Raw genomic sequence first — 13571 nt, forward strand, 5'->3', positions numbered from 1 at the left:
ACAGGAAAGAGATATAAGATCCCCCAGGGAAGAACAAGCTTGGCAAATAGCCTGGTTTGGCATTTTGTCTGAGCCTCACAAGAGACTGACATGGCCAAAGCACTTCACAAGGGTTCCTCATCCTATGGGAGAGACAAACATACACAGAGAGCAAATTCACAATAGGGTCCTCCTAGGGAACAGAGGGGCGAAGGATTCAGCAGGCACAAACCATGCCCTGGTACTCACTAGGAAGGTGATGAACAGTGCATTAGATCTTCTTTGGGTCAGAGATTCACAGTTAAAATAAACACAAGGTAAGTATGAAATTACTTTATTGGAAAGTTTCATACAAGAATAGTCAGTCAGAAAAAATATTCAAGTGTGAAACAGTAACACCACAGACAAGCTCCTCCCACATCTCAACTTGAGGCCAATTCATTCACAGAGAGCTACTGTCTCATTACACTCAGTTTTTCAGAGACTTGTGATGTCAGTGAGTTTCAGTGCAGCACAGGGAGCAGTCTGTCTTTACATCAAATAAAATTAGCTATGACTGCAATTTTTCCTGTGAGAGGTATGAAAGGCCCTKTAGCTCTGTTGAAAAGCTCTGTTTGCAACACAAGGCATCATTCCCATCCAGCCCAGCTCATTCAGAACACTGACTGAAAAACTGTAACAAAATAGWCTGCCAATAAAAATCTTTTAAAAGGCCAGTATAAAAAAGTTGAGATATATATATATAGCATAAAGCTACCAAAAAGTGACTGTGCCATTTCCCCTCTTATACAAAATAGTATTTTTTTTAAAAAAAATCATAATACATTAGAAATGCACCCAGTATATAACATATTGCACCTTTCCAAGGTACTCTGTGCAGCAGAAGCYCCATACAGTACCTGGGCAGCTCCAAGACAGACCAGAAGCTCCCCTTCAGTTGTGTTTGTCTCTACAGCARCTGCCAAGAATTTGGCTACTGCAGTTTTAGAATTTAGGAATTTCATTTTAGGAAGCTGTAGGATGGCAAACCAAGTGTCTAMAAATCACTACCATTCCTTTTCAGGAAAGAGAAAAACCCACCACAGGAATCTCTTGATTTTTTTTTTTTAATATCACATATTACTTGTTGCTGGTGTCAGTGAGACAATAGTTTAGGATGTTTGCCTGTCAGTTTTTACTTGCAGAGGATCCCTTCATGTGCCAAAGAGGTACCTGCAGCAGCTGTCAGTGATTTCTAACAAGAACATACAGCCAAAYCACAGGAGCAAATAAAACCAGGTCAGTTTACTTTGTTTCATTGACAAAACACTGTAAGGCACCAACAGACACAGTGTTGTGAGCCTGCTATCTGAAAATAATTAGCATTGATTCCTCAATCCAATTTTCAGTCACCTAGAAAGAAGAGCAATTCCTATCTTGCCCCTTGCTTTTCCAGGCACAAGATTCAGTCCCAGTAACCGTGCACAGCTATGCAGAAAAGGAGCTGAATTCCCAGGAATTGAAGATACTGCTGTGTGAGAAACCCACCCTGAATTTGGTCACTTAATCTTCTCGAGTAACTCCCAGCAAGAACTTAACTCTCTGTAGAACCTTGGAGAACACCAGCAATGGGCTTTAGATTTGAGGAAGTACCAATCAGATGACTTGCTGCTCCATGGAAAGAGCACTAAGCCATCCAGACACAGGTAATAAAGGGTTGGGGATTTTCGTTAGGGGGGATTTTTGTTGGCTTTCTTTAACAGAGAGCTGGCAACAGCCAGAGCCCCTCCCTGCACGAAGCGAACAAAGTTATCTCCTGCCAGAGGTCCCAGAGCATAGAGCCCTTTCTCCTGAGTGCATTCATAGGTGAATGGATCCACATCTATGGGATTCCTCTTGGGATTGAYTGGCTGCTCACTGTCCATTGCCAGGTCAATGCCATCATTTGGCAGAAAGGAGAGGTTGGGGTTTGAGCCCGTCAGAACAAGAGCCATGGAAATTTTATAAGCTTTCTGACAGCCATTCTTGTCTTGGAAGATGCATTTCTTGTCCTTGCCAAAGGAGAGCACGTGATGCTCAGGAAGGCTGATGTAACGCTCATAGGGCCCAGCACAGGCAGCTGTCTGTTCTTTCATCATCTGATGGACTTTGTGGTATTCRGGGTACATCATTTTGGGGAGCTGGTTAAAAATCAGGCCCGGATCGCTGACTCGTCTCCGAAAAACATGGATTACTGGGATATTGCAGTGGTGAGCAAAGAGAATGGCATCAGCAGCTGTCAGACCAGCACCTACAATCAAGACTGGATCTGACATGATGCCAACACTGTTGTTCTTCACTGCTTCTTCCAGGGCAGACAGCTGGTGGTGGACATAGGAAAGGTTTTCTCCCTGGACCCCGAGCCAGGTGGGATTGTCGTACGTTCCTGTAGCCAAGACCACATTCTCTGCATAGATGGAGAAGGGCTCCTTATCACCTTCCATAGTTTTGAAAAAWCCATCCACCTGAAACACCTCTGCCCTTTGCTCATTGGAGCTCCAGAGTGAGTCAYCATCCTCCTGCAGATCTTTTCTGGTCTCTGTGCCCACTTTCCTCACAGAGGTCACAACAGTGCCACATTTGAAATTCTTGTGCAGTCCTTTCCTCWTCACATAGTGTTGGTAGTATTGAGCAATGTCCTGTGCTGTGGCTCTATTGTTTCTGAGGCCTCTGCAACAGAGCAGAAACAAAGGTCAAGCAGCAGTTAAGTAAGAGACTGGAATTTGTCYCCTCTTCCACTGAATGTATCCTAGAGCCATCTATCCTGGCACTACCAGAGAAGACTGATCCAGTTTCCCCAATTTCAGCAAAGTTATTCCTGTTATATAGAGCTACCAGTCAGGTCCAGAAGCTGCTGGACAGAAGCAGCTTTCTCTGGCATTAATTCCATCCCCGAGAGCATGATTGTATATTTAAGCATTCCTCTAATATCTTGCTCCCATTCCATTTTTAACTCCTGAACTTCTGAAGACTAATTGTTACATGTGCCAGAAGAAGAAGCACCTCAGAGATTGCACAGTAGCTGAACTGATTCTATTTATCACTAGGGACAGCAGCGGCCAGGTGGCCATGCTTTTTTTTTTCAAGCTTTACTCAGAACTCATGGTCACTGATTCATTTTCCCAGTGGGTGTGGAGAAGGACACATTCCAAGCAACATTACAACTTTATATGAATCACTCAATGTAGAATGGACTYGGGGTGTGGGAGGGTGTCCTTTCTCTCACTGACATCATCCATAATGGATGAGTAGCTACATTCAAGAAGTTTATTCCAGGTTCTCTAAAAATTTCCAGATGCTTGCAAATGACGACACCATGGATATCTTACCTTTTCTTTTGCTTCAACCATTCTTTGAAAGGGAGATCTGGCAGTCCCATCCATTCCCCTCTGCTCAGGGTAACCATAGAGCCTTCTATAGACTGGAACAAGAAGCAGAGAAAAATTACTTTAATTTTTTCAATGTAAAAAGTGGAAGGCAACTTTTTCATGTTTCAGTATGGCACAGATCATGACACCAGTAATTTCCTCTGATCTGCTGTCATGGAAAAAACCACCCATGTTTTCCAAAAAGAACAAGAGATGGGAAATATAAAGGCCTCTCATGCTTGTTTGTCTTTTAAACTTGCAGTTGTCTATAAATATAAAATCTAACGTGGCTGACTGGCATTTTAGAGGAGCTTTTATCTCGCCAGTCAACACATTTGGCTGTTCTACAACACACAGACCCCAACTGGCTCCAATTCACTTACGTGCCAGGCACCTCCAGGAGCATTTCTGCCAAGGACCAGGTGGGGGATGGCTCTGTCAGGCTCCTGCCACCAGGTGAGCACAGATTCTGCTGTCCCACCAAAGTCYGTGTCTGGACGCTGAAGAGTATCAAACAGGAGAGCCACAGGGCTGTGGGATCGTCCCTCCAARCCTTCAGACAGATACTCCAAATCCTAAAGAGAGGCAGAGCAGATGCTCAGAGTGCATGTAGTGCCCACAGCAGACTGTTTGTTACTCCAGGATCTCTAACCAGTGGGTTTGCTCTGCTGGAAGCTCATTTACTGGCACACAGACCTGTTCTTGCCCGAGGCCTACCTCGAGGATCTTAACAGCAATGCTGGCATTTCATACAAGGAGGTCTGGATTACAAAGCAAAATTTGCTTAAGGCTCATTCTGTCTGTGTGCTTTGAAAATCCAAAYGAGGYTATCAGTTATGATACACCCSTGGGATGCTGTACTGGGATGTCATACTGTTTATACAAACCTGGTCCAAAATGGAGACTTCTGGTGCCTCTTCCAGTTTCCTCTGAAGAATAGGATGAGGATGAACAGAGTGTCTTTTGAAGTAAGGGGTGTAACCTGACAGCAAATATGACAGACAGATGCCTGAAGGTCCATTCCCTGAAAAGACAATGGAGAGGAATTTATACTCCTGCAGATAGAGCATTTCTTTCAGAAGCTAGCTTCCTAATATCAAGACCAATTTAAAAGATATGACACTCCTATTTCAGGTTGACCACTGACCTATTGGATGGAGCTGGGGGAGTCATTTTACCTTTCTCCTTCTCACCTGCATTGCAAGGTGCTCAGAACATGCTGAAAAGACATCGGGTTAAATAAATCAGTCTAACCTCACCTGACACTTGAAGTGTCTAGCATGGTGATGAATGGAGATATTTCTCTAAACTCAGAGGTTTACAAACTCATCCTGTACTGACCAGGGGCCTCAGTTCTCCTGGAAAAACATTTCACACCAGTGCAGAGTAGTTCACTGTGCACAGRATACAAGATCCAGACAAGAGAGAGACTGTTGAAGTGAAGGGGAACCAGCTCTTCTCAGCAAGAAATTCCATCTTTTAAGGGATATTTGACAATAGCAGCTTTGACTAACAGGACTTGAGTACACTTTCAAATGGGAACCTGTCCTACCATGGTACTGCAGTGTGTTAAGGAAAAGGGCTCTCTGCCATGCCAAGGCAAATCCTCAGAATACAGCATTTGAACAGGTTGCTGGATGGCTGAACTCCTTCTGCTGACCACCCAACAGCCAGTGAGAAAACCAGAYAGATGTGACTCCCCAGCCCAGTGAGAGCAGACTGTAGAAGGTTTACCCATGGCTGTTGTCCATGCTTTACAGTGTTTAATGCTTTACAGTGTCTGCATAATGAAGTGTCAGCCTGTYTGGCTGCTGTGCAACCAACATTCATGTGACAGTGCAGTGACAAACAGGGGAGGAGAGCCCCAGTGACAGCAGCCTGTTGACACAGTGCCTGGGCAACTGGAGCAAAGGCTGATCCTTGAGGATCRCAGAAAGAGGGAGGTCAGGGCTGTAAAGCTAGCAGTGAGCTGTGTGAAAGGCAGAACATGTCATAGCTGGGGACAAAGTCTGCTGTGCTCAGCACGGAGCAGCAGCTGCAAGTCAGTGTCTAGAATATTCCACTTGCAGGAAAGTTAGCCAAAACCAACAGCAACAGGCATCAAAACCAAACCAAACTGCAGCTATAGTAAAATAGAACAAATCTCAGGTTACTACATTGCATTAGGAGGTGCAGGGGGGTACCTGAGTCAAACTTCACCACCTGAGTGCACAACACTCAGCAGCTACACACAGAGGATTTACCCTGAGCCACAGCTAAGCTCAATATGGATGGTCACAAGAACAGCTGGGGCTTGAGCGATTTTCCAGAGCAACTCTTCCATGAGGCTGCCAGCACTGCACAGCTGAGGGAACACACAGCCTTCCTGGAGCAGGGCCTGGGGAAGCTGCTCAAACCTTCATGCAGTGTCCAGCTGCAGTSAAACAGCTGGGCTGCTTCAGTCCAACAGCCTCCCCCGAGGGCACAGCTTCACACTGGCTCTTCTGAGGCTGTAGTGACATCTCTGCCCTGGATCCCCGGACAGGTGCACTRGGGAGGTGCCCAAATATCTTCATTCCCAACCCTAGAGACTTGTACAACTGAGCAGCACAAAGCCCCTCTCAGACAAGGACCTGGTGTAGTAGTATCCTTGTCAAAGGTGCTGTTGGCAGGGATCAGGGGTGATTTATGCAGTGCTCTAACCTTGGAGCAGCTCTCTCGKGTGCTTTGAACTCGCTGCCAGATAAGGAGGGAACCCAGCTCTGCCAGGCATGGAACACAAGCTCAGATGAGCAGGGTCCAACACTGCCCTCCTGCACAGCTCATGGKCAGTCAGAGGGAAGGCAATGACATCATTACTTGAACTTTGCTCCAAGAATCACCTCACACTGCAAAGCTCCCTCTTGCAAAGGAGACAAGACAGTTACTAGATAACCTGGTTTCTTATATTGGTAGAAAACTGCTTTCTTTTAGTCTATTAAATCTGTTCAAAATCATTGTAGCTGACTCACGTTTTAAAAGAAATCTCTGAAAGTTTCAGGAAACTGTAACAGCATCTGGAGTACTTTCTAAACAGACATAATGGGGAAAAAACTCACATAAACCTACCCTCAATTCAAGATCTACAGATAAACTCAGCAAGTTGATTAACTATCTGAACCAAAAAGATTTCAAATCTTTCCAAATATCCAACAGAGAAAAAAAAAAACAGGCCCTAATGAGCTGATGCAAAATAGGTTATCAATTTGACCATTAAAGATAGATATGCATTTTAGTTTGTCAAATATCTTGTTCTCCACTTCCCACAACTCTTAGTGCTCTTTCTCTCAGTATTACAGGAAGTTTGGCTGTTTGGGGAAGAATGCAGAAACAGTGGTCAGACATTTCTTGTTTGAGTGAGAACATGAGGAGCAGAAGTTAAAGACAGCAAGTCCAAGGCAACAACAGCATGAGAGAACACAGCAATGCTGGCAGGAGAAGGCTTACCTATGATCACAACAGGCAGTGTCTTGAGCCCACTCTTAYTTGAGGGTCTGGTTGATAAGGGATACATCTTCGTGTCTGGAAGCATTTATGCTCTGGAATGTACCTGCTGAAACAAATAAGTTTTGAATTATTTGCCTTTTTTTACAAAAAAAAAAAAACCCCACAAACAAGAAAAACCCTGCAAGACTTTCTCCAGTCCACAGGCTAATCAAAAGTATTACCCTTGAACTGCAGACTGTCACATTACACTTCCAAACTCAGGACAGAGCTCYTTATCTTTTTCTTCTCCTGACCCCAAAATCAAAGGATGATTCTCTGATTATGTGMCATGAAATGGGGAGAGAACAATTTTAGTAACCCTCTGACTACATCAAATGAAGTGTTGCAGGTTTTTAATACAAACTTCACTTCTGACTACACTGTGTAGAAAATTGCATCATTATTACAAAGACTCTTTAAAGTTAACTTGTGCATTTACTGATAAGGAAAGTAAACCTGACTCAAGACTTCTGCCCAAAGGCTGCAAATCTGGCTGCATTTTCAAATAGGTACCATTCCATCGCTACAGGGGTTTTTTGGGAAGTGCTAGTTTAGGTCTGGAACCTCCTTTGTAGATTTTCCAGAAAAAGGAGAGTTCTAGGTCTGAACAAGTAAGCAACAAGTCTTTGAACAAAATACACACCATCATTATCTTGGAGATGAAGGTGTCRTTAGARTGGAATCTAAAAAACTAATCATTAKGGAGAYAYTCAATGAAGAGTGAATGCTTTCCCCATTCCTGCAGGAATCCTACCATGTCAAATAATTACTTCATTAGTTTTCCACGGAATTCAACTTTACGGTCACTAACCTAGAGAAGTTATTTTACCACAATTAACATTAGATTTCTGAAATTCAGCATAAGCTTTCAAGTTATTCTACAGAAAAAATTCTCTCTTATAAAAACCTGATTCTCATTTTGGAAAGCTAAGCAAAAATCCATGAATGGCCTGGCTTTGCTCAGTTGGGCCATGCTCTCCACACCCTTTTCCAAGTGCAGAAAGGTCTTTGGCAAGCACACTGCACATTTCCATAAGGCCTGGCACATCACTGCCTTTGACACAGGCATTGCAGCAAATGTCTTCCTACAAGTGTAATGCCCTCTTTAAGCCTGACATTTACATCACAGCAACTCCAGCACAGCATAGGACCCTGGTCAGTGAATGGGCAGCCAGGAAACCAGCAGCAAGTTTACAATTTGCAGATTCCAGGCTCAAGCAGGAGGTTTGTAAGTGCATTTGCTTGCAAGGATGTGACAATTCTCATACACACCCATACACAGCCATGGCTGGGCTCCACAGTTCTGTTYCAAGAGGATTGGGTTCATCACATAAGGCTCACAAGATTAATTCAAAACCAGCAGCTTTGATCACATTTCTGGATCACAGTTTAGTTCCAYTTACTGGTTGCCTGCTACCRTTTAACTTAAGCATTATTCTAAGAYGCTCCTGCATTTTGYCTGACAGGGCACGARCCACTTAAAGTCATAATAGYTGTGCTTTCTAATTTAAGTAATTTGAAGCATCTAGCTTTGAAGAGAGYTGGGTCTCAAGGAARCTTACATTCCCAATTTAATTGAGACTCAAAGGTAGCWGCATTCACTACAGRAGGTGAACTCCCCTTAGGGCACATTTATCCCAGCCCTGGAAGCTGTGASAGCACAGCCCAACCATCCAAGGATSTCCCCAGCCTTTTGGGTAGGTTCTGCCACTTTAACCAAAACTCCACCACCTTTCAGCAGGCTGTGGTGTAAATTTACCCCCAAATAATTTCTTCCCACAAAGTTCCAGAGTTGCAATTGTTAGAATTCAGCACTAGCACCTGAGACTACAAGAGACACCAAAGGAACAGGACACTGGTGTGACCAGCAAGGTGATCCCCCCAAACCAGTAACTACAGCATCCAGCTGCAGGTCAGCAGAAATTTCTTCTCCCTGATAACAAATAACCCCCTCTCCATGACTGTATTACACAACAAGAAAAGTTCTTATTATTTTTTTCCTAAGACAGAGTACACATCTTATTTCTGTGAAACTTCTGGGAGTCTGGAAGAGGAAAGCAAGACCTCTGGAAGCAATCTTCCAGGTTTCTGCTCCATAACTCCCTGCAGCAGCATGCACAGAAAAACTATGTGCATCCTAGGCAGTGGTATCCCAGCAACATCCGTGGGATTTTCACTGGAAGCAAGGGCTGCTGAACCACCCCACCAGAGCACACGGCAGCAGTTCCAGGGCAGCAGCGGAGCCAGCACAGAAATAACGAGTGCAGCCCGTCTGTAAGGCGGGAGCACAAAGTCATGCTGCTCTGTGCCAGGGTTTGTCTGGGGGAGCCTGAAGGGGACAAAAAAGGCACAAGGCAGGAGAGCAGACATCCTGGCAGTCCTGTTTACACGAGAGGGAGGTAGGCCTGGCTCCTGGCCATCGCACTGTGCCTCCCTTCTCCACCCTGATAAAGCAAGAGCCAGCAGCCGCGAGCTCACTGATAACTCCCTCCTTTCACCCTCCTCCCCCTCCATTCCGTACCTTTCTGTCACACGAAAGAGGAGCATTTTCTGGAATTAAAGCAAACTTTAATAGCTAGAGGAGCACAATTGTTAGTCTGACAAAATTATCGGATCTGTGAGCATTTGTGACAATTTTTAGCCAAGGATTTATTCAATATCTGGGTTCACAAAATCCCTAATGACATTTTAGTGCTACACACTTCATTTCCTGAAGGTTTGGCACTGACAATTTTATCAACACAAGATTAACTATCCTAGCATCTCTCTATAAATGGGAGAAGCCCCTTTCACGTCCTATAGCTGCCAACTCTATAAATCATCCTTATTAATTATTTTTTTTAAATAGAAAGTGAATTAGGTGCTGAACCCATTTATAGCTATTCCCCATCCTGCAGGCTAAAGGTTTGGCTGCGGGGGATAAAGCTGAACTCAGAGCATCTCAGGCATTTTAGTTTCAGACCAAACATTCACTTTTGCTGCCATTAGAAATAAAGGTGGATTGTTTAATTTTTTTTTTTTTTTTTTTTTTTTTTTTTTTTTTTTTTTTTTTTTTTTTTTTTTTTTTTTTTTTAGTCTTAGACTCCTATACCTTGATAACCTGCACAGCTAATACAGTGTGGCAGAGGAAAGCCTGTTCCTGCAGAGGATATTGGACAGCAACAGGACAGTGAAGTTCATTTCAAATCTCTACTGGACTTGTCAGCATCAGGAAAAAGCCTGAGACAGCAAGAAACTCGAGACTGCTCTTCTCACTCTCCTTTTAGGTACTATAGGCTGCTGGGCACTCACACTTGGCTTAGTGACACTGAGTTTGGCTTCTGCTTTGGGCTTCCCACTTTAAATGGATGTCCCTTTCCTTCTCTTCGTTTGGGAGAATGCAGCAAGTTTCACAACTTTTCTTGCTGCTTCCAAAGCATTCCAGTGTCTGTGTGATGTTACATAATTGTTTCTGGCTGAAAAGCACCCAGCTCGTTCTGGGCCAAACTCTGCATACCTTCCTGAYACAGCCTCATGTCTAGAGGGACTATAACTCACAAAGTTGGTCAGTGTGGCTTTTACTAGTTCCAGGCTGCAAGACTAAAACAGGTTTTAAGTGARCAAATGAAAAAGCAAAGATACATTTAGCAAGGCAACGACACTCTGTGATCTTTAGAGAAATAAAAAGCCAGGTCACATCAGCCACGTGAAAGTAGCTTTGCAACAGCCATGAGATTTTGCTAAACTAAGAACCACCAAGTGTGGCCTGAACAGCACATGGGGAGAGTTCAAGAGAGAAATGCAGTCAGGGTATAAATACTGGGGGARATTAAAAGAGCTGCCACAACACCAGTTTTAAAGAACAATTCTAACACAAATTGTAACATATTAATTATAATAACATATTAACATAAACAATTAATTGTAACATATTGTTACATTAACATTGTAACAATAGCTTTCTTTAGCTCCATGTCTGCATCAACCCCTTTGTTTCACCWGTTTAGTATTTAATTGATTAATACTTTTTTTTTTAAAAAAAAAAGCAGAGATCTTGACAGCTTTCACATTTTATACTTCCCTACAAGTTTCAGAAATTGGTTCCTTTCTTGCATTATCACTCTTAAATGTCAAACCAGTTATCCCGCAAACACAATCAAAGTATGTGGAAAAAAATTCAACTTTGTGGCATGTAACAACACCTTTCTAAGAACACCCCTGTGACACTCAGAAACGGATGTCAGGGTACACCAGACAGAGCTCTCTGTGCTTACTTGGAGCCTCCTTACCTTTAGCAGCAGGTCTGATGAGAGGTGGGATCTTTATGAAAATGATTGTACAGTCAGGAGAGCCAACCAAACTAGATTCCAGAGCCTGGAATCGCCTGTCTGCTCTCAGACAGCTGTTTAAATATAGTAGGCAACCAGCAACAAGAGAGCAGAGGAGGAGCCAAAGTGACTGGAGGCGGAGCAAGGAAAAGACTCATAAGCATGAGTCAGCAGGAATATTCCATCCCGRCTTTGAATGAATGATGCAGGGAACTTCCTTAGTAATGTTCAGCTGACTTGTGACTGCAGCAAAAGCAGCTTTACAGGAGCCATGCATGGCAAAAGTCCTGCATTGAGCAAATATTTCCATTTTTAACCCTCAGGGCATCATGGATGTGTAGTGGGTCTGAAAATACTGATTTCAGTTTATATTTCTTTTTCTTCAGTGAGGTAAAGTGTTATAAGCCTTTTGCACAGTAGCAGTAAAATGAGTCACAGTGCTTCCTGTAAAACTCAGAACCTTCCMGGGGTTTCATCCAAGGTATCTTACTCAATTCAGGGAATAATCGATCTAGTGTGCTAAATTTAAAGTGCCCTTCACAAATTAAATACCTTTATGCCAAAGAGCTCAGTTCAAGTAGTAAATGCAGGRCATGTTTATCTCTGAGACCATCTGTTTGGAAGCCACAATTTCCAGGAAATCAGGACTGCTGATACGCAGTTAAGATGCATACTTTCATTCATGTGATCTAAAAGATAAAAGCAGTTCATGAGAAGGATTTCTCTACTCTCACGACYCACATCAGAGCAGAATATTGAATATAACGCTCTATTTTAATTCCACCAGAGTAAGTTTTTTTAATAAATGTGAAGCCATTGTTTCAAAAATGAAATCAAAGTTTAACTACCCTTCGAAATATCTGACTCAGTAAATACTGTCAGACTGAAGTGGGGGAGAAGGGGGGTAAGGACTCTTTCAAGTTTCCTGGGCCTTTATCCAAGGTAGCATTTGCAGAGAGCTCTTAAATAACTCAYACTGATTTTTTGACAGCAAAGGCTTTCGTATGCATTATTCAGATATTATTTGGCATGTTACTAATGTGCCCGTGTCAGTCAAGAAAAAATTAAGTTTTCAGAGAAAATAARGCATTTGTTTGCTTAGGTGATTTAAGACTGCCTTGTTACTGGGTTTTTCAAATCTGTCTCAACATATTGCAGTGTTGCGTGTCAAACATCGTAGAACAAAGATGCTCAAGTCCATACTTGCTGATACCATAGACACAAGAGAAAACCATATATGATGCTTTGGCAGGCTTTGTAATAAGGAAAATAAGGAATGCTTCCTACTTGTGCAAATCTGCAGAAATAAAGTTGCCCTCTAYATACAAAAATAGGAGATCTAGCAGGAAATCTCCTGCTAGAATTTATAAAAGTAGAATCTGTATTACTTTTGCTAAYAAACCYGRGATGTCTTTCCAAAACCACAAGATCTGTCATAGTTTTGTGCACAGTACAATTYTTTACAGGAAAATGTTCATGTACAATAACCCACTGTCCYTTWTTTGCTTGYACAAWAATATCATTGAACACAGCAATTTGGGAGCTTCTTTTTTATTGATATCCCAACAAACACATCACATGGAATATACATCTATCAAAGTAACTGTTTCTCCTTGTGTACCTTGACCACAAACAAATGATTCAGCCCAACCCTAAACATAAACTTTCTAGAAGAAGAAGTAATTGAGCAATCTGCACTTGGCCTTGCAGCCAGCCCTTGACCTACAAACACAGACAATTCTTTTTTTTTTTTTGTTTCTCTGAAATGACAAAGCTATTTTCTTGGTGCACAGATTTAAGGACAAAGCCATAGCACTGTTCTGGGCAACATTTTGCACCTGAACCAACCCTGTTTTCCTTAGAAAGAATTTTCCTTGTTACTTATTGACTTCTCACCTCAAGTTATGTAAGCTCTACCTGTCCACCTCCTACTCATGAAACCTGTCAGATAGCTCTGATTCTGCTGTCTCCTGATTCAGGGAGCTTAAACTCTGGTGTCAGAATTCATTGCTGCTGACAGCTYGTGGCAGAACCCTTCCTACAGCACCTCTGCAGCATCCACCCTTCCCTCTAGCCAGCCTTAAGGTGTACCACACTCTGTGCTAAATTATCCTGGCACACTACATTGTTTCACTCATAGAACTTCATGTTCTGTTGGTTTTTCATAATGAGAGRAACACTCCCAGTGTGATCCTCCATGCGCCACAGCAGTGCTTTGATGTTTCTCTCAATTATGGTAAAATAGAAATCTAAAATTCTGCATGTTTTCTGCCTGAGAGAATATTAAGTGTTCAGTTCACACACACACACGGAATGCAGATCATTTAATCTAAGACAGAATACAAAATCAAGTGTTTGGAAATCTGATCAAGTATTTTGGTTCCATATGGTCTCT

General features: G+C 42.8%; 1 protein-coding gene across 2 annotated transcripts; it reads right to left on the reverse strand.

The window, feature by feature from the left end:
* Positions 1-299: 299 nt before the first annotated feature.
* On the reverse strand, positions 300-11250 carry OSGIN1 (oxidative stress induced growth inhibitor 1). Of its 2 annotated transcripts, none has more exons than XM_057364593.1 (6): positions 11138-11250; positions 6831-6933; positions 4253-4389; positions 3749-3940; positions 3327-3418; positions 300-2667 (listed from the first exon to the last, which is right to left on the reverse strand). In XM_057364593.1, exons 2-6 carry the CDS (start codon positions 6913-6915, stop codon positions 1689-1691), a joined length of 1485 nt encoding a protein of 494 aa, XP_057220576.1. In that variant the 5' UTR covers positions 6916-6933; positions 11138-11250; the 3' UTR covers positions 300-1688. The 2 variants fall into 2 exon arrangements, with proteins under 2 accessions (XP_057220576.1, XP_057220574.1); XM_057364591.1 differs by having other exon boundaries at positions 6831-6936.
* Between the last annotated feature and the right edge of the window lie 2321 nt (positions 11251-13571).

The sequence above is a fragment of the Malurus melanocephalus genome, unplaced genomic scaffold, assembly GCF_030028575.1.
Source record: "Malurus melanocephalus ecotype Western Australia unplaced genomic scaffold, MMel_1.1 scaffold_40, whole genome shotgun sequence".
Classification (NCBI taxonomy): Eukaryota; Metazoa; Chordata; class Aves; order Passeriformes; family Maluridae; genus Malurus; species Malurus melanocephalus.